The sequence below is a fragment of the Cuculus canorus genome, chromosome 8 (genome assembly GCF_017976375.1).
Source record: "Cuculus canorus isolate bCucCan1 chromosome 8, bCucCan1.pri, whole genome shotgun sequence".
Lineage (NCBI taxonomy): Eukaryota > Metazoa > Chordata > Aves > Cuculiformes > Cuculidae > Cuculus > Cuculus canorus.
The window spans coordinates 21095915-21117559 of record NC_071408.1 but is presented as its reverse complement, the minus strand read 5'-3'; the positions used below and the strand labels follow the sequence as shown (position 1 = coordinate 21117559).

General features: G+C 42.6%; 1 protein-coding gene across 5 annotated transcripts in view; it reads right to left on the bottom strand.

Moving 5' to 3' along the window:
- C8B (complement C8 beta chain) overlaps positions 1–18263 on the bottom strand; it is a 28508-nt gene extending 10245 nt beyond the window's left edge. For 3 of the 5 annotated variants that reach the window (XR_008450997.1, XR_008450999.1, XM_054073084.1), the window contains exons 1-10: positions 17621–18259; positions 16907–17060; positions 15184–15310; positions 13957–14098; positions 12378–12519; positions 9476–9608; positions 6582–6779; positions 4249–4489; positions 1897–2016; positions 1002–1165 (exon numbers count right to left, since the gene is read on the bottom strand). Coding sequence is in view for 2 of the 5 variants with exons in the window: in XM_054073084.1 (XP_053929059.1) it covers positions 1002–1165; positions 1897–2016; positions 4249–4489; positions 6582–6779; positions 9476–9608; positions 12378–12519; positions 13957–14098; positions 15184–15310; positions 16907–17043 (1404 nt within the window). In the remaining 3 variants the exon portion in view is untranslated. Of the gene's footprint in view, positions 1–1001; positions 1166–1896; positions 2017–4248; positions 4490–6581; positions 6780–9475; positions 9609–12377; positions 12520–13956; positions 14099–15183; positions 15311–16906; positions 17061–17620 lie in introns of all 5 variants that reach the window. The other 2 variants (XR_008451000.1, XM_054073085.1) reach the window with 2 other exon arrangements.
- Positions 18264–21645: the final 3382 nt, after the last annotated feature.

Here is a 21645-nt window from a genome sequence, read left to right as displayed (position 1 = left end):
CTGGGCAGCCTGGTCACTAATGCCAGGCAAGACAAAGAACATTGCAGTTTCTTGTGGGAGCATTTTCTGTATGTGGGATCTAGTGGGGAGGGTTGCATTGATGTTGTTTCCTGCCCAGAGACCTCCCAGCGCATTTCTGGAAGGTCTATTCACAGCACACCAGGGGCTTGGGAAAGCCGTCTCTGCTGAGCAAGCATCAGACAGGCACTGGCTGTACTTCCAAACTGATTTTTGCTTTGCTTCATATTTTTTGGAAATTATCTTTAAAAAAAAAAACCTCAGAATTTTCAATGATAAACAAACACCTTTTACAAATATAAATATCTTTTGCCTAAAATTAAATTTTACCATGCAAAACAATTATTCAATAATAAAATCAACTTCTACCACCACCAGTTAAAATTCCTATTTAAAAGGACACTCTCTTGTGCCTTTGTACTTTTCCCTCAGAATGAACTTACTTGGACCTTAAAAATGATGATGCAGAACTGCTATATACTTCTGCTTGCTTTCTACTTTTATAGTGCCTTCCAGTTCTGAAACTCTTTGGGATCAAAAACCTTAACTCTTCAAAATCTAACTCAAACGTTTAAGGTCTAGCTCTGCTGCACAAACAGCCAGGCATACATGGTGAACCACCTGACCTTCTGAACCAGAGAGAATTATTACTAAATAACCACTGGTGCTTATGGAAGACAGGAGAAATTGCAAGAAAAAAAAGAAGTTATTGTAAAATAAATGCTGCCAGACCTATTTTTGATAAGCGAGACATTGGTAAAGCAGAAGCCTGACCTGTTTAATTCATGTACTTTCAGCCATGCAACTCTTTTTAACACATCACGCCTTCGACCTTCTGAATACCCATTGCACAATACAGGTCTATTATTTGCACTAGAAATTTCCCTGTGTGGTTTCATTTTGTTTAAATTCAGTTTATTTAAACACAGAGTTCTCCAAGGCATTCAGCTAAGTGAGGCTGAATGAAGAGATGGATAAGGTACCTTTAGCTTTATGATTTCAGGGTTGTACTGCACAGCATCTCCCCACTCCTGCATGAGTGCAGCCGTTGGCAGGTCTTTGTAAGCCAATGTGGTAATGTGTTCACTTGCTCCACCACGAACAAGGACGATGAAATCTTCCACAAACTGTTTTTCAGAGGTGCTGTCTGCAAAAATGCATTCAGAAAGTGGCTGGCTCTGTTCAGGTATGTCTTTTTGGATTGCAGATGAGATATAAGCTCACAGCAAAACACCCCTGTATACGACCCATCCCACTGAGAGAGGAACGGAAAAAGGCTACAAGTGTTTCACACCTGAAGCCTGAGTTTCCGTGCTGTGTGTCCTATGCCGCTCCTGCTCCCACGCAGCAACACTACAATCCTCCTCTCCTGCACCCTACCTATATCTCTCCTCCCAAATTTCTTCCCTGTAAGAAGAAATAAGCTTGTAGGTCCTTCCACAGCCTGAACTCCTCACCACCACAAACATTGCCCGTTTGCTTCTGCATATCTTCAGATACCCCCTCCTCCCACTGCACACCCCCACTTTCCCAAATGTCCCCCGAGGCTCCCATAACACCACTACCTCCCTGCCTTCCTCATTTGGGAGGTGGGTGGATTGGTAACACAGAACCAGCCAGACAGGTAACAGTCGATCTGTCCCTGTTTCCCTAGAACACTGAGCAAATATTTCTTCTCTAACCAGCAAGGAAAACCTTGCAAAAAAACCCCAAGCTTTGAGATATCTACATCTCTGCTAAGCTTAGCTGAGGTTACCCAACAGAATCAAAAGTACCTGCGAGGAAGTGGGGGAAAATTTCAGGCAAGTATGATCACGAAATCTTCTCTTCACTATAACAAAGGCTAGAAATTCAATGGCAGAATTGTTCCATGCTTACCTCCAATCTCTTTCAAAAGGGATTTACAGCCAGCTTCAGTTATTCCAAGCCTCACAGAAATACTTGCATCGATGTTAAAACCATGCTGTGCACATTTCTGGACATCGCTCAAAGAATAACCTTAAATACAAACCAAAAAAATTGTAGTGTTTTAATACAACTGTTGGATGTTTTATGTCCATATACACAGAAAATGTGAATTGATAAATATTTTTCCTTTGGGGGAAAAAAGGAAATAAGAAGCAGCCTTTTTCTGGATATTTAACAGATCTATGTGAAATGAAACTGTATCACGGGCTACATCAAAAGCAATGTAGCCAGTTGGTGGAGAAAGGTGATTCTACCCCTCTACTCTGCTCTCGTGAGACCCTGCCTGGAGGATCGTGTCCAGTTCTGGAATCCCCAACATAAGAAGGATATGGAGCTGTTGGAACGGGTTCAGAGTAGGTCTACAAAGATGATCAGAGGGCTGGAGCAGGTCTGCTATGACAATGGGCTGAGAGAGTGGGGATTGTTCAGCCTGGAGAAGAGGAGGCTGCCGGAAGAACTTATAGCGACCTTCCAGTACCTGAAGGGGCTACAGGAAAGCTGGGGAGGGACTTTTTACAAGTGTATGTAGTGATAGGACGAGGCGGAATGGCTTTAAATTGGAAAGTGGAAGATTTAGACTAGACATTAGGAAGAAATTCTTCACAATGAGGGTGGTGAGCCACAGGTTGCCCAGGGAAGTTGTGGCTGCCCCATCCCTGGAAGTGCTCAAGGCCAGGTTGGATGGGCCTTGGGCACCCTGATCTAGTGGGATGTCCCTGCTCACGGCAGGGAGGTTGGAACTAGATGGTCTTTAAGGTCCCTTCCAACCCAAAGCATTCTATGAGTCTATGATTGTTTTTCTTTCTCTGCTGCAATCTCCCATGTTTCCCTGAAATTTTTAGTCTTTTAGTTAAACCCTTTTCTTAATGATACAAATATTTACATGAGCTTGCAATGCAAGGTATCACTCTATGGCTGTTCTGTTCTTATGCTTTTCTCACACATCTAATATTGGCCATTTTCTATGTCAGAAAAGAGGATGCAGTGGGCTTTGGGTTGATGCAGGATAGCCCAAATAATGTCTGTAGTCGATACACACTTGAAGGCATGAACAACTATTTTATGATATCCTTGTCCAGCACCTGGCACAATCCAGACCTGGCAGTCTACTGCTGTCTTTCCCACAGAAAGCAGCAAATCATGAACTGCAGACACATTTGGTGTACTGGATTATATGTGAGAGAAGTGAAAGCTCCAACCATGTGACAGAGCCCGTGCTACTAAATCTGCAAAAGAAGACTTGATTTCCAGCACAGACAGTACAAACAGAATGATGGATTTGAAGGGAAAAACCTGAATTCTCAGACTGGACCTACCAAATCCCAATACTTACAGCCCAGCTCAGTACTGGGGATAGTGTGAAAATGCTGGTACTACTGCTGGATGCTGATCTAGGACAGGTAGTATTTTGATGCAAACAATAATACAGATTAGTTCAAATAAATGTGGCTTGTGATGGGCCACACCAACAGCTGAGAAATTGGGCAGTGTTTGTTTTTTGAATATCTGAATCTAAGTTCTGCCCCTCTGGGCTGTATTTGACTACAGGATAAGCAAATTCCTAGGGAGCAGAAGAGCAAACAGACGGAGCATCACACACAGCAGAGTCCACTAAATGCTTTCGCAAATAGACAGCAAAGGCAGTTACTCACTCCCATGCCAATGAATACATAAAAGAGTCCAGCTATTGATTAATGTCACATGGCTTGCTCCATCCTACACAACAATCATCATTTCTTGCAAAAAAGGAAGTCAGAGTCAAAGAGCAAGAGCAATGTCAGGCGTAACAGTCACCCACAAAATTATTTACAGTTTCCTACATGCAGGAAAAGCTCTTGAGGCTAAAGGTGTTCCAAAACTGTCATTTGAAAGGCAAAGGAAAAACGAACTTCGGTGAAAATTTTGAAAGAAAACAAAAATGTTAAGCTACATCATCCTCATTCATCTCAACATCCTGTCAGCCTCCAAAACATGTTGTCTAAAATACTTGCTACGAGGCCCCTTTTTTATAGGCACCCATAGTTTAAGAACTAGATGAAGCCCATGATGCTGAGTGTGCTTTGAGAATCAGGCTCTTTATTCACTGCCATAAAGCACTTCTACTCCCATATTTCCTGCAGGCTTTCTTTGAGATGATGTTGACTTCTTCCACCACCTTCCTTTTCTGATCTCAGACCCGAACCATCACTGGGTAACTGCAGAGACGTTTTCCCACCAAAAGTCTAGCCCCAAAGCTTTTTCACAATCATCAGGTGCACGTACCTGCCTTTTGGAGCTCATTGCTGTTCAGGACTAAAGTATACTCATAGATGCCACCAACAGTAGCTTCCGTGACGTAATGGGTCCCATAGTCTCTGTAGAGCTCTCTGTACTCCCCGTAGCTGTACTCTGATGGGAGTTGATGGAGTCTCTGGAGGAACTCATAATGCAGCATCAGGGCTCGGGGCTTCAGCTTATAAACAGCAACGGCCAGCTCAGAACGGGCATGAATGAATTTGCTGGACTACATGAAATGCAGGAACACAAGAGAATCCAGAAGAAGTGAGGGATGCCATTCTTGTGACAACATGTAGTTACTTGCTATTAAACAATTAATGCTGAACAGGATTTATCAATTTAAGTTTCCAACTGGGAATCTTTTAGTTTAGCAAAGCCAGAACTTTTAGTGATAAAGTCGCTGAAAATCAGGATTCTGGTTGGTATTAGAAAGGCATGAAGGAAGAAGGAGAGGAAGATTAGGTGATGGCTCAGGCCATGACTAGGACATCAGGAAAAGCAGGCTCCAGGCGCTGCTCTGACAGACCCAGGATGCAAGGACACAGGCAGCATCCCACAAGACTGCTCTGCCCCTAATAATGTTGAATAGCCTTCATTTCTCACAAGCTCTTCCCTAAAAAATTCTGACATCTGAAATCACGATGCTTTATATATGAAATGTTTAATTCTCTGGCTGACCCAAACTAATATTTATTTTCCACAGAATATGCCATTAACAAAACTCAAAGGACAGAAGAAAACACAAACATACTTACTATATGTCTCTATAGATACATGTACCTCAATACATACTATATCTCCCCTTTCTGGCACAGAATTTAGTAGCAGAAAAGGTCTTTTGTCATGTTCAAAGGACTTAGTGTCCAGTTGTTTGGACCAGCCAGACAAACACACAAGAGTGGGTTCAATGTAAAACCCTGTAGCTTCAATAACAAAACAAAGACGCAGGATTGGGCTTCTTTATGGATATCCATTGCAAATGCTTCTCATATACCTCTGATCTTGCCATGGGAAATGCCTCTTTGCAGGAAGCAAATGCAAGTTTAATAGCAAAAAGGAATACTCCGCCATTCCCCAGTGCACTTTTTAATGACAGGAGACATAGATCAGTGGTATCATTAAAACATTGACAAGAGCTAGGTTTGTCTACAGCCATGACAGAGGGAAAAAAAGAAATCAAATGATGGTGCACACTACCTCAGACTGTATCTCATAAACAAGTCCCAGGAGTCATAGATCAAAGTATCTCCAGCCAGCTTAAAGTGTGCATCAGATCACAGCTGTGACCAAATCTCTGCAGATGAGACTGGGAAGGCTCTGCCATCCGTATTCTGTGTTGTGTGTGTGTCCTGATCTGGTGAATGATGTACTCGGCAGATAGATCACATCAGTTGAAATAAAATGGTACGTGTTAGTCTATAATTAAACCCATGGAAGGCCTGCTAGCAGTTTTCATTCTCTGTTACTGTCAAAGTCGCCCTACAGTTGAACAGCTTGGCTTCACTGTTTGCAATATCATTTACCAAATTGACAGCTCTTGCCTTGCTGAACCCACCTGAAGGAAGGATGGCCTTTCAAGTGTGAGATATTCACATCCAGACTGATTTCTGGACTGTGTGTACAGGTGCAGAAACTCCTGGAACTGCAGAAAATACTATTTGCCCTTCATTCACCCCAAATTTCTCTATTAGTCACCGTAACTCATCCGTAAGGCAGAGGGAAATCTGGGCTCTGAGGTTCGTTACCTAACCTCCAGTTCTACCTGTGCAGATTCCTTTGGGGAATTCACTGTGTTGGTTGCACCGACTCACCTCCCATCTGCCAGGCTGCTTTGGCACCAGTGGTAAGAACTTTTTACCGGCCGACAGGGCAAAGTGCGCAGCATCCCATGGCTGACGTGCAGCATGGAGACCCGGTCACGAGTGTCACTTGTGCACCTCCTACTAGCAAGTTCTGAGAGAAGGCCATTTTTTGAACCTTCTTCTTAGTTTATTTTTTTTTCAGAGACTTCACTACAAACATCCAAATGTGGATGCCCAGCAGGACACTGGACACACTGCACTCAACTGCGGCTGACTTCAGGGGTCAGGCAGTCCGGTTCCTGGCTGACAGGTGAAAGGAAAAGCCCCCAAGTGCTGTAAACACAACGGTGTTGTGGTCTTAGTAAACACTTCACCAATGCAAACTACAAAATCCAGTCAGGAGGAAAGATTTAATTTATCCTAGTAATAGCTGCTGACCCGATGAGGAGGATCAAACTGATACGCGCACACATACAGATAATGCATTAGCAGAGAATTAAGTGGAGCAGTGCTTACAGTTGAAGAAAATCTTTTCATCCTTTGAATGAACTTCTTGAACCTGTTGTCATTTGAATTGTAACCAAGTTCAAACACTCCCGGTATTTTTATGCCAAAGCTGAAGCTAGACTGCGAAGCTTTTGCCTTCAGGACACTGCTTTCATAATTTGAGTAGGAGTCATATTCAGTCATTGTAAATTCATATTTGCCTTTGGTCTAAACGGAAAGCAAAAACAACATGTTTAATTTCCTGCACTGTGATTGTATACCTGAAGCATGGGGAAGGAATACAGATACAAATATACTTGTGAATTAATGCTTGCACTTTGAAGATGAAAAGTCTTGTATAATTGCAAAGCACTATTATTATTAACACTCGTACTACAAGAATACTCGATTTACAGCAGCCAGAAAGCTACTATCTCCTCCATACTGCAAGGACCTCAGGCTTTTATTTAATATGTCAATCTTACATGAAGAAGGTGAAGTCTTGAACAAAAGTGTCAATTAAAGCATGAATTCTAAGAGGAAAAGGTTTCCTAATGGGCAACGCTCAAAAATACCTCAATATATCATCAGAAGCATTAAGGTGAACTACATAATGTGTGAAACACAGCTTTGATGCACCAAAGAAATGAGTTAGGTGCCTTTGCTTTTGGACAAAGTACACAGGGTGCTGTTACATCCCAGACTGTTGCTCAAGGGAAAGCTTTTCCAGCCCGACTCTCAAGGCGTTCTACAATTCTGCCTAAAACTAACCTCCTCATGCCCAGCGGGTGGCTGTAGGGCCCTCCTGTACAAATTGCACCAGCAACATTAGGCTCAGTTTTTGCATTAACAAGGTCCAAAGGAACATTGCTATCTACTTCAGTGCACACAGATGTTATAAGGGGACTTGTCCAAGTTCACAGAGCGCATGGGGTGTGACGGTTCGAGGTGAGGTGAGGAGGGGGGTTAGCAGAACGGCCACATTAAACTTCAAGAGGGCAGACTTTGGACTGTTCAGAAGGCTGGTTGATAAAGTCCCATGGGAGGCAGTCCTTAAGGGCAAGGGAGCCCAAGAGGGCTGGGAACTCTTCAGGAAGGAAATCCTAGCAGCGCAGGAGCAAGCTGTCCCCTTTGCTGGAAAATGAGCCCGTGGGGAAAAAAAACATCCTGGTTGAACAGAGAGATATGGGTGGGCATCAAAAAGAAGAGGAATGTCTACGAACTTTGGAAGAAGGAACAGGCATCTTGGGTGGACTACAGGGAGGAAGTTAGATCATGCAGAGGAAAAATCAGGAGGGCTAAAGCCCAACTAGAGCTCAGATTGGCCAAGTCGGTGAAGCATAATAAAAAATCTTTCTATAAATACATTAATAGTAAAAGGAGGACCAGGGAGAATATTCAGTCCTTACTGGATGCAAAGGGAACAACTATGACAAAGGATGAGGACAAGGCTGAGGTACTTAATGCCTTCTTTACCTCAGCCTTTAATAACAAGGAAAGTTGTTCCCTGTGTGTACATACCCAGGAGCTAGAGGAGCAGAACAAAGCTTCCATGATCCAAGAGGAAGCAGTTAGAGACTTGCTTGGCCAATTAGGCACTCGCAAGTCTATGGGGCCGGATGGGATACACCCAAGGATATGGAGGGAGCTGGTGGACGTGCTTGCCAAACCCCTTTCCATCATCTTCCAACAGTCCTGGCTGACTGGGGAAGTTCCACTGGACTGGAGGCTGGGTGATGTTGTGCCCAGAGAGTGGTGGTAAATGGAGTTAACCCCAGCTGGAGGCCGGTCACAAGTGGGGTTCCCCAGGGCTCAGTACTGGGTCCAGCTCTGTTCAATGTCTTTATCAATGACCTGGATGAGGGGATCAAATGCACCCTAAGTAAGTTTGCGGATGACACTAAGCTGGGTGAAAGTGTGGATCTGCTGGATGGTAGGGAGGCTCTGCAAAGGGATCTGAACAGCCTGGACCGCTGGGCTGAGACAAACAGCATGATGTTTAACAAGGCCAAATGCCGGGTCCTGCACTTGGGGCATAACAACCCTATGCAGTGCTACAGACTAGGAGAAGTCTGGCTAGAAAGCTGCCTAGAGGAGAAGGACCTGGGGGTGTTGGTTGACAGCCAACTGAACATGAGCCAGCAGTGTGCCCAGGTGGCCAAGAAGGCCAATGGCATCTCGGCTTGTATCAGAAATGGTGTGACCAGCAGGGCCAGGGAGGTTATTCTCCCTCTGTACTCAGCACTGGTGAGACTGCACCTTGAATCCTGTTTTCAGTTCTCAGCCCCTCACCACAAGAAGGATGTTGAGGCTCTGGAGTGTGTCCAGAGAAGCGCAATGGAGCTGGTGAGGGGGCTGGAGAACAAGTCTTACGAGAAGCAGGTTGGAGAGCTGGGGTTGTTTAGCCTGGAGAAGAGGAGGCTGAGGGGAGACCTTATTGCTCTCTACAACTACCTGAAGGGAGGTTGGGGAGAGGAGGGATCTGGCCTCTTCTCCCAAGTCACAGGGGACAGGACAAGGGGGAATGGCCTCAAGCTGCACCAGGGGAGGTTCAGGATGGACATCAGAAAAAAAAATTTCACAGAAAGGGTCATTGGGCACTGGAATAGGCTGCCCAGCGAGGTGGTTGAGTCACCTTCCCTGGAGGTATTTAAAAGACGGGTAGATGAGGTGATCAGGGACATGGTTTAGTGGTTGATAGGAATGGTTGGACTCGATGATCCAAGAAGTCTTTTCCAACCTAATGATTCTATGATTCTATGGTGTTCTAGAAGTAGGGACAAATTCAGCCTCAACCCATTTGATCTCATTGGTTTTGTAATTCTTTGTAAAATGATTTAGTTACGATGCTTTGTCAGTACTGCACACTAAATTTATTGGAATATATCTATGTGTACTTATTTGCAGGACAATCTGACACATACCTCTGGCGTGTAGCTTTCCACATTGTATGGTTTTCTGAATCTTGTGTCCCCGATATAATGGGGAGAACATCCCCCACCATAGTACCTGTGATCAAGAACTAAGCCTTCCAAATTGTTTGTAAAGATGTTTAACCTGCAAATGAAACATAACAGCACAATATTATCATCAATTTAGAGGTAAACATAAAATGACTCGGTTGAGAAAGTCAAAAGCTTTTTTTTGCTTCCTTGAGGACTCATTGTTTTGTTTTTGAGGTCTGCTTCATTTTGAAACCTCAAAAGAAAGTTTTGCCTCCTTCACTGTCCGATCAAACTATTTGCTCTAGAAAAACCTAACTGACTAACAAGAAAGCAAAAGACAAAGTAAAATTTTGACACTTCAATGAATATATAAATTACAGAAGGGCAATTTTCACCATCTAGATATGAATGACACCAGAGCATCACTGCCAACAGCACTGGCAGTTTATGTGGCCTTCACTTGTACTCTTTGGGAAGAGCAGAACAAACCGGACCAACCAAACCTGCACCCTACCAGGCTGCCCACTCAAGTATCTCCAGATGTCCATGGCAGTGCAGCAGCATCCAAGAGGAGCTTCAAAGACTGGTTTGTCAACCCATTACATCAGTCCAGGCTGATCTTTAACTCACATTTCTTTATTCTGGTTTATCAGTCATAATCTCTGCTGGATTGGTCAAGGATCAACAGAAGCCAGCAGTGAGTGAAAACTGCAAGGGAACAAGGTCTAGGTACACAGGCAGTTGTACCACTAATCCTTGAAGTCATTGGAAAGTTTTCTTTTGATTTTAGTTGATGATGGACAGTAATCTTAACCTGTCTGCTCTGAGAAAGGTTGCAGCGCTGCAGACATTTTAGATGAGGTGATTAAACCAGGCTCATTTGCTTTTCATATTGCTGCTGGTGTGATCCTTTTGAGTGAAAACCCTTTTGTTGCTCAGTCAGGACACCCTCACATCACCCTTGTGGCACACAGCGGAGGACATGGTACTCACCTCCACAAACTCATACTCAAATAGTAACATGAGTCACTAGAAGAAACCACCAAAAAAAAAAGAGATAGATTGCTAACATTCCATGTTGTGTCCCTGTTAGTGTTCCAGGCCTCTGCTAGATCTGCTTTTCATTCTGGGGAGAGCGACTTGCATGATAATGACTGGGAAGCTGTAAAATATTAACTCTAATTTTAGAACAATCTGAAAAGAAGGGAAGTCCACTAAAAGCAAATTACTGAGCAATTGTAGCTTCAAAGAGATGAGAAGCATGTTCCTATAATTGTCCAACATAATTTTTAATTTTGATTAAACTCAGAAGTACAAAGCATTAGCAATGACATTTGCAGCAGCCATATCTCCAGAGAATAAGGAGGAAATTATATTTTTTCCTTGCAAGACGATTTTTTCTTTTTTTATGTAAAAAGCATTTTTTCCTGCGGAGAGAAAAAACTCTTTTCACACAGTTTGATCTTACAAAAAGTTCCGCAGCCAGCCTAGAAAAGCTGGATCAACTCAGACATAGAGCTTAATCCCAACAAAGTTGCGGTTTGCTAGCATGCAGGTTAATCCTACCCCACTCATACAAAAGACACAAGTTCCACCATATCTTATCGTCATGGAAGAAACCCAAGAAATTCTTGCTCCCTGCCCCGCCCCCAAAACCAATACACTGCAAAAATACAAATCCATACTCAGGTTCAGATTTTAGGTAATCCAAGATGCTGATTTAAGTCACTCTATAAAGACTGCTATAACTGCCAACAGGACCAGGGAAGTGATTGTGCCCCTGTATGAGGTGCTGGTGAGACTGCACGTCAAATAACATGTTCAGTTTTGGGTTCCACACCACAAGAAGGACATTGAGCAGCTGCAGCGCATCCAGAGAAGAGCAAAGGAGGTGGTGAAGAGTCTGGAGCACAAATGCTATGAAGAGCGGCTGAGGTAACTCAGCTTGTTTAGTCTTTAGTTAGAAGAGGAAGCTGAGGGGAGATCTTATTACTGTCTACAACTACTGGAAAGAGGTCATAGCGAGGGATTCTGGTCTCTTCTCCCAAGTAACAAGTGATAGGACAAGAGGAAATGGCCTCATGTAGCACCAGGGGAGGTTCAGTCTGGATATTAGGAAATATTACTTCACTGAAAGGGTTGTCAAGCACTGGAATGGGCTACTCAGGGAAGTGGTTGAGTCACCATCCCTGAAGGTACTTAAAAGAAGTGCAGATGTGGCTCTTGGGGACATGTTTTAGTGGTAAGCTTGGCACTGGTAGGCTTACGGTTTGACACAATGATCTTAAAGGGCTTTTACAACCTAAACAATTCTGTGATTCAGATTTTAACAAACCTTCCTTTGTTTTTATTTCAAAAGCACAGTTTGAAGTAGTCTATTGGTTCTTAAAGGTTAGGATATTCCTGTTCCTCACAGACTGAATTAGGCCAAAATCTAACTTTACTTACATCTGTGCAAAATAACTGGATTACTGAAACTCCTCCACTGATTAATTTAAGCAGACGTACCTGCAGATATTAGAGAAACATTTGATGTTGACCTTTCCTTCTTCACTCACCAAGTTCTGGCAACACGAGCATGGATGGGCTCTTGCAGTACCTATTTTCAAGCTGAGCTGATGATCTCTGGAGCGTGCACAAGTACTTCTGGGTACACCTGGGACTTTTACTCACATCATCTCTCTCTGGAAGACTTGTGGTGTCAATAAGAATTTCCTACCAGGAAGCTGATCAGGATCCCAAAAGCTGTTGGATCCTAACTCCAGGATCCAGCAATTACTACAGCTTTTCTCTGTTCAATATTTACGGCTGAAGACACATAAGATCATTCTTATCCTGAAGTAAGACACCATCTCAGGAGGGTCGAAGGTCGCTGACTTACCCTTTTGCCAGATTCTCTATTCCCCAGTATTCCTCCATCTTCTGGTCACATTTTTTAAACACTTTTTTGCAGTTTTTTTCATCTGATCGGTCCCCACAGTCATCATCCCCATTACAGAACAGCCTCCGTGTAATGCATCTCCCTAGGATCCAAGGTGAAAATTTACACATAAAACAATCTATTATCATGCTTACTCGTACAACTGCAAAACCACTGTCCTTGACTTGTAGTCTAGAAACAAAATAAAATACTCTTTTAGTGCATTGTCCAAAACCACCTGGAAAATATTTTTTCTCTATCTGTTTAGGAAACCTCAGATTTTTATATAACTACATCTACTCAGTTTTGCTCAAAACTTTCAAAATCTTAAAAATTCCTTGTTTATCTAGCAAAAAAACCCCTAAACCTCTAATTAAAAGTATAAAATGGATAGACTTTTTCTGTTGGTAAAATTTTTTAGTTTTGAGCAAACAGACATGCAAGACTGTTCAGACCTTGTATGTGGCATTATTCTCCCCTGCCCCGGCTGTTTCTACAACCATAATTAATGAATTCTTGGTTTTCCATCTCACCAAAACACCAGCTCGGACAGAGATGAGTGACTTTTCTTTGCCCCATCTCCTGTGCTGAGTTCCCTCTGCCCCAGCACACCGCTCCCTGCACACTTCCCTCTCCACTAGCACAGTGCAAATGCAAAGCAAAGGCTGATCAAATTTTGGCTACAGCTAACTGCTGCCTTGCTTCCCATGCTGCTTACAGTGTTCCTGACTAATCAGCCATTGATACATGTGGAAGGAAATGCCATGAGGACCATCATCATAATCTGCTGTGCTCTTGGGCATGTGTCATAGAACCATGGAATGGTTTGGGCTGGAAGGGACCTTAGAGATCATCGAGATCTAACTCCCGTGTCACAGGCAGGGACATCTTCCACTAGACTGGGTTGCTCAAAGCCTCATTCAACTTGGCCTTGTACACCTCTATGGACGGTGCTTCCACGACTTCGCTGGGCAACCTGTTCCAGTGTCTCACCACCTTCACAGTAAACATTTTCTTCCTAACCTCTAATCTAAATCTCCCCTCTTTTAGCCCAAAACCATTACCCTTCATCCTATCACTACACTCGCTGAAAAAGAGCCTCTCTCTCTTCCCTGTAAGCCCCCTTTAAGTACTGGAAGGCTGCTGTAAGGTCTCTTCTCTTTTTTAGGCTGAACATCATCAGCTCTCTCAGTGTTCTCATATGGGAGATGCTCCGCCCCTCTGATCACCTTCATGGCCCTTCATGTGTCAAGGATGCCAAGTGCATGTTCTCCTGTTCCTGTCAGATCCAGAGTTTACTGATACAACTGAGCCTTCATTTCCTTTTTGGAGACTCTAAAGACACACTTTAGACTGACAGATGTTGGCTATTAGACTCACTCAAAATCACTGATGCAAACACAGCATAAGTATGGATGGACCTGGATCAACTCCTGACATCTCTTCGGCCCAGCAAACTCCTGTAGAAGCAAAAAGTTGAGTGTGGTAGTGTCAGAGCTGCCACCTAAACACCACTGCCTCTGACTCTGTAGGTTCTTACCTGTAACTGCACACACAAAACCTTCACATCTAACTTTATTCCTGCAAGGATTATTTGTAACACAGTCTTCAGTTTCTTTGTCAGAGTAATCGCACGGTTCTCCATTGAATTGAGATGGTTGTTCCAGGCGGGCAAATCTGTACTGTGATGAAATAAAAAATACTGAATCAAGTGTACAGAAATTGTGAATTTCATATTGGCCTAGTTAAAAAACAAACTTTGTGTTGGGGAGATATGATCTAAGAGTACTGTCATATTAAAAACAAGTGTCAGCAAGGAAGTGTGATGCTGGTAATGTGCCTCATTTCAAAGGTTTCTGACCTGCAACAGTTCTAATTTTACTAAGGAATAACTGAGGACTGGAAGGGATGAAGGAAAGTTTGCTTTTCTTTGACAGTTTGTTTAAATGAGCCTGACAGGGTAGTGCGGGCATTTGCAAGAGTAAGGAAGAACTCAGTTATATCTCCTCTCTTTCAATTAGCACTGGTAATGACACCCCTTGTTATTTTCTGTCAGTGTATTTACTTGGCCCTCTGTATCATTAGGGATTTTTTTTTCCGCCCACAAGACTGCTGTGAAGCAGTCAATTACTCAGTCCAATATGTTAGCCCTCCTTTTCTTTCCAGCTTTTAAGATTAACTCTTTGATACAAAGCTTCACTGTTCCAAACTCCCATCATTGGTTATTCCCGCTTAAGCCTGGGAACAGCTTCTCCAACTCGTTAGCAGAGGTCCTGCTAGCAACAAGGATTTTGCTCTTCACATTTCCAGGATCACTACTTTCATTCGATGGGGCTTCTCAGACAGAAAATGCTTGTTGGCAGACAAGAAAAAGCATCTTAATCCTGAGAGGCTTAATCCTGAGTGTCTCCAGGTCTCACGGGGGACCATTAACGGGGATGGTGCTTTGCATTGATGGTGGAAGAAGAGGACTGTGTTTGAGAGAATGTCCCTGCAAAGCCTGGACTTCCTGCCTGTGTTTTCACCAAGTCTGGACTTAACACCTTCTCAGTTCTGTGAGGTGGCCTGGAAACCACTGGAGCTACCAGGAGTGAAGAGCTGAACAACTAAAACCACCTTAAAGCAAAAGCCCACAGCCTCACTTGCACAGGGCTTTCCTCAGCAGCTCCTCACTGTTTGCCCAACCCCATGGACAAAAAAGACAAGGCTTGGACAAGGTCCTGCCTCCCAGTGTCTCATCTTTCATGCGTAGACCACAAACACTCACCCTTTTCTTTTGGCAAGGATCACACTTGCTCCACGAGGACCAGGCAGAGAGTGCACAGTCGCGAGGCTGCAGCAGGCTGCTCACAGACCGGGTCTGCCTTCTGTCGGCCAGGCTCTCGTTGGTGCTGCTGAGGTTAAGGGTCTCATTTACCAGAATGCAGTTTTTACCACTGTGTTTAACAACACAAGTGCTTCATTACATAAAAACACTGAGATGCCAGGACAGAGTAACTTGGCCTATAACAGTACAAAGCTACACACCAAGGAGAACCAAGGCTTGTTAGATCTCAGCAAATCTTCCATCTGACCTCTAGATTTTAGTACTCATTTCATACTGCCATTAATTCTGTACAAAACCTGATCCACTTGTCAATGCACCAAAGTAGACTCAGTCTTCTACACCAGCACCACGAGACTAAGTTGGCAGAGCTCTCAGGAGGGGTGACCGCAGGACACACATTTCATCTAGCCAGCATGGGAAACTCAACTCATGTCCTACCAACGTGGGCTTCATCTCAAACTGTGCAAACCCTACCAGATAACTTGGCAAAGCAGTCAGCAGCAAAATCTGTATCATCAGTTGCTGCCCTTGTCCCACTGCTCCCTGTTGCTTGCCATACAGCATTTTGGTACAAACAGCTCTAAGGTCAGAAACCTCCATGACAAACACCAGTTGCAACGCTAGGGGCTGGCACACACTCAGCATTTTTGAAAACCAGGTTTAAGTGCCTCCCTTTGCAAAGCAGGCTATTATTCTCAAGCTCGCCAGTGCCATTAGTCTTAGACTCTATTCTCACTTCACAATAGAGTCATTAACCCGTTAATCCCTTTCATCCCAGTAATGAATTTGAACCCCAAATGTGAGTCTTTGCTCTTCACTCAGCCTCTCTCTTGCTCCCTCACATGCCAACTGTCTCCAAGGTTTCTGCAACGCCACAGCTAAAATGCTGCCTACTCTTTTGGCAGATTCAGTATTTCTGATTAAATTCTCATCCCAGACAAATGCTTCCTTGTAGCACCTAATCTAAGGGGGAAGCTTTAGTAAAACACTGACAATTAGTTTCTTTCCATACCCACTTTGACAAGTGAACTACCACAGCAGTGTTCCCAATTCCTGCACCAAGACAAGCAATAGCATCCTCTGAAGCTTTACATATGGTTTAGTGTCTGGGAAGAGGCTCCCATTACTGCATATTAAAAATCATATGGAATACAGGAAATACAAAAACTCATCAGCTCACTGAGGCATGAAATCAGAGCTCAAAGTTCAGGGAACAGTGGAAGAATATAGTTAGAATGGAAAGATTATAGCCACTGATTGACCGCAGTCCTCTGAAAGAGCAAAATCTACTGAGCCAGCAGAGAAAGAAACAATTATCAGCCTGGTTCTTGCCGTTTAAGTACTCAAAGAAAATAAAACTGTCTTTCCAGCACAGTTGGGCAGCTAGCATGGGAGAAGGCTGCTTATTGCAAACTGAATTCCACGCTACAACACAACCGTGGCAATTTGTCGTCTCAGATTTATCAAATGGGATTACTTTTCTAAAGGCAGACACATTGCACTATGTTAACTTCAAAACAATGTCTTTTGCTATTCATTAGAAATACAGAAATCACTCAGGACAGCAGTTACGTGCCATACCAAGTGAAAGCTGAGAGTTTGTACTGATTTTCACTGTTTACCACATCACCCCACGGACATGGCTTCAGAAGCATTCACTTACCCAAAGCAATGAATGGTTAGGATGCCGAGTACAGCATAAAGCAGCAACAGTTTGACAGGGTATGGAGCAAACACGGTGTGTGCTGTGCTCATCGCTCCAAGGTACCATCGGTGATTCAAAACCACCACCACTCCCATTCTGTCTGCTGCAAGGGCTTGAAAAAGTAGAGAAAGACAAATTACTGGGTTGTTTTTCTACACTGTAAACAGCAGATGACCCACCACCTGGCAGACTCACAAGGTAAATGTTGCAATTGTTAGCACATCGCTTTCTGGAGTCAAGTGGGAAGGAAATAAATATCTGTCTAGAAGCAATTTATGCTTTCATTTTTAATGCTCTTTTCAAGAGACGGGAAAAAATGAATATTTCAACAAATGAAACATACCCCAGTCTTGGCAAGAAGGAAGCGATAAGTAAACTAAAGTCAGCTTTCTAGGAATAGAGTAGATGGCAAAATAATTTATTTATTTCTGCTTTTCATGCCTGCCTTACAGAGGAAGGCCAAGCATGAAGCATCAACAGTCATTCTGGTGGCTCAGTGAAAGCCTTCATCCCTGGCTGGGCCCTTTCATAAAGATCCTCTGCCAAACACATCCGAAGTCAAAAGCCTGTGGAAACACGACCTGTCAGGGTAACAAACTAAACATCTTGGTGTTTTCTAGCTATTACGTCACTCACTCTCTTAAATGGTGCTAACAAGGGCAGAGAACTTACCAAGGACTGATTGCCACCAGTTCAGTTTGGCTTTCCAAGTCAGATAAGGATCTTCAAAACCTTGCAGAATTTTTCTTCAGTTGCTTGTTGAGGCAGCCTTCACATTCTGCTGCTTCTCACTTCAGGTATGGTTCTCTTTGATTGCCGAGACACAGCAGTCTTTCTCTTCTTCTAACCAGTCTTAACCTATTACTGTAGGATCTTAGAAGGAGAAAAGTTCTCTGCATCTGTGTTTCCCTGTACAAACTGATGAATAGCATTTTGTTTTTCCGTCCTTCCTCTTGTTGCAAGGGTGAGCAGAGGTTCTTTGCACTGTGTGCAACAATGACTTTTAACAGCACGGCCTCTCATCCTGGGCTAAATCTGAGTCCTTAGATGATATAAAGAATAAATACATTTGCTCATTGTAGGAATGATGAATGCTCTATATAGAATTAATCATATTCACTAATATAAAACAAACTTGACAACCTCAACATCATTACCTGACCACGTGCTATACCACTTAATGGGCCACGGTTAGCTTACAAATGACAGTATCCTGACTGTGGAGCCATGCCTCCGCACAATCAGCTCCTGGCTGCTGCATCTTTCAAGTTTGGCAGCTTGATGATAAAAATTTAATACAGAGAAGCACATTAACTGATTCCTTGTAGGAATCTGCTCCGAATAAAAAGATTGTGTTTGAGGCAGCCAGTTTTTTAAGCCAATGTTACTGAACAGGCAGTCAGTGATTAACTACCCTTTTATTTCTAGACATGTTGAGCAAACTGTTAGGGAAGATAGCTTAGACTGTTCAAAGCTTTTTATTTGCCTTTTTTTTTTTGCTATATATTTTTGTTTCAAATGACTTTGTCCCAGACCAAGCCCAAGCTGATGCGACACAGCTTGCTCAACCATTGACACAATTGATTGAGCTGTTAATAATTTATGCATGACAGAAAAAACCCAAAACAACTTACAGGAAAGACCTCTCCATCTGCAAGGCTTTTGCTGGCTGGGAAATGCAGTACACATCCAATATTTCAATAGGAGCAAAAGAGAAGCTAAGATTATACGCAGAGCACTCTTTAGATATAAGTGCAAACCATGACAGTGATCCCCGTGTGTGAAGATCTCAAAACAACCTGCTCCCCTTCTGTTGTCTCTCACCACGCACATCTGAGCGGTGATCATGGCTGCTCCCAAGTTAGCGGAAAGAAGTTTAGTTAAAACGCAAGCAGGGACTCCAGAGATGGAACTTCCTACATGTTAACATATTTCTCAGAGAAAAGCAATATCAGGTTTGCTACATAATTTATAGTTTGGTTTAATACGAGGTAGATCTAACATGTAAAATTTACAACAACCACCACAGCTTATTTTCCATCTCCTTGCAGTTTGGGCCTTAGTGGGTAAATGGATCAGTGGGAATGTTGCCTTGTAACACCGCCTGTGTCCTCTTCGCCCAGCCCTGATCCTTGTTCGTTGCTGTCTGTAATCGCTGTGGCTGTCTGTTGAGCTGTTTTTAAGTCCCAAAGCACTTAGTGCTAACAATACTGTAAATCACTGAATGTGGGTTTCATCACACCTGAAAATGAAACTTCAGTAAGGGTCCATCATGAACACCAAGCTTTCAAGCACCACACATCCTTTGCGGAGTTCATAACACCAACGTAACTTTGTGACCCCTCGCTCCCTGTAAATTAAACCTGCACAGCTTCACCAAGGATTTTTTTTTTTTTAAAATGACATTTTCCTGTCCAAAGAAAAACTGTAAAACACATCAGAGATTAAAGGCCTTTCCTGGGAAAGATTATATTGGAGCCAGCAAGCAGTTGTTTATGGTACTGTTAGTGCACTTTTCTAAGAGTTTCTTTTTCTTCTTCTCTGAGACAATCTTTTCATTCCCTGCTTCATAACTCATAAAACATTTCCTTCCGCAGAAGAACACAATCAGCTCATTCAAAGGTAAGAGAAGGTTCACCCACTAATTTGAATGATGAAAAACATAAGGTGGCAAATATATGGTAGAATTTACAAGTAGAAACCCTAAGGAATGTTTTCAGATGTTTACTACAGCTGATTCTGTTGCATCATCATTTTTGTTACTAATACAGTTACTCTCTGGTGGAGGAGCTACTCTCTGAAAGGCCCCAGACAAAAAACTCACCTTGTTGAGCTTAAGTCTCCATTTCTGCCTTCTGTTTCACTAAAAATAATGCCTTATAGGGACTCAGTCCAAACGTGGCACAGGTTTACCTACTCTGAAAGCTCTGATTCTAAGGTCCTCTGAAGAGAGTAAGACAGAGTCTACAGTAATGAGTAGACAAAGAAAGAAAACCCCATCATGCCCCATCTCTAGTCTCCATCTCCTTTCCATTAGATCCCAAGTTAACACACACACACAAACTCATTTCCAAAATAGAAAGAGTATTTTTTAAAGAAAAAACAAGACATTCATAATCTGAATATGGCAAATACTACAACATCTACAAAAAACGTAGCATCTTACAGCATTGTAACTTCTGTTTATTTCTAATAACAACTGGCTTCTGACACTGAGAGCTTTGCTTAGACCTCTAATAAAGTATCTGTTACAGAACAAAAAGATGCCACAAAAGGTCTTCACACAGCTAGTACCTGGCAATAATTCTTCATAATCCTTTATTGTCACAAATGTCTGAGGCTGAATGGACATTGATTTGCTGCCCATTAACCTGGTTTTCTTTTAATCTATTGTGATTTCCTTTCTTTGCTGGTGAGGAGCATTTATGGAAGTGGTGCTGCAGGAGCTATGAAATAGGGTTGAAAAGCCAGAAAATAATATCAGACCTTAAAAGATCTTTTTTTTTTTTTTAAATATTTTCTGTATCTGAAAGCCCCTTGAATGGGTAACATTCTTCTTAGTGAGATTTTTCTGATGCTGATAAAACATTTTAGGGGTGATAGATGAGCCAGAGGGCAAACACGTCCACTGAGATAAGACTATTTAAAGCTCTAAAAACTAATAGCTGGAGAGTCGTTTCACTAATAGACCTGATATTTCCTGCCTCTACTAGGATAATTTTAGAAAGAGACAGGCAATGTTACAGGTAATCAGGAAATCGTATCAGGATATCTCTCCATATCCCTCAATGTCATGCTGAAATGTATAATTCAGTTTCCTCACACTTTCAAACAGCAAGTAAAGCAATAAAAAAAAAAAATACCCTTTTTTCCTTCCCCATGCCTGCTCTTTGCTTTATCTTTGGTATTAAAAAAAAGAAAAAAAAAGAAAAAATTCTAAAGGGGGAAACTGATCCTCAAAAGCAAAACCATATGAGAAGATCTCACCCCAAGAGAGCTGACTGAAGTATATCATGATTTTCGCAGTAGCAACATCAGACCACAGCCAGGAACAGGCAGCAATGCTCACTGATTCCACATACAGAACCAGAACCAGAACTAGAACCAAAAGCAGTGCATGCAGAGTAAGGACAATAACAATAGTGTTGGTATAGATGCTTGTAAATACGACCCAGGCTCACACATTCAACCAAAATGTCCATTTTCTGGTTGCCATATGGACTTACATTTTGTTCCTTTAACAGTGTGTGCTTTCTATGTTGGCTTAGAGATACAATTGTAGACAATGGATTCAAACCTCTGTTGAAAATAGGCAAGACATAGCCCCTTTCATTTCTTTGAAATTATATTCCTCTGATGGAGAACAGTATTTGCCAGAAAACTAATAAATATGCACCTGACAGGGCAGGAGTTATTTAGAAAGAAAAGAAAGAAAACAGGAAACAGTGCATGGAAACATGTATCACAACCTAGCAAAAGGAAGAAAGAGGTGAGCTTGCCTGTTGCAGCAACTGTTAGTGTGTCGTGATTAATGCACATAAAACATCGCCTTTAATCCAATGTAAGCAAGAGAAAATTGCATATTCCCAGTCTATACAATAAATTGCTTTTTTCCAGTCTATACAATAAGTCACTGACACAGAAAAGAAAGATCTGTCAGAGTCCTTACTTCTGTAAAACCACAGGCTGATACTTCA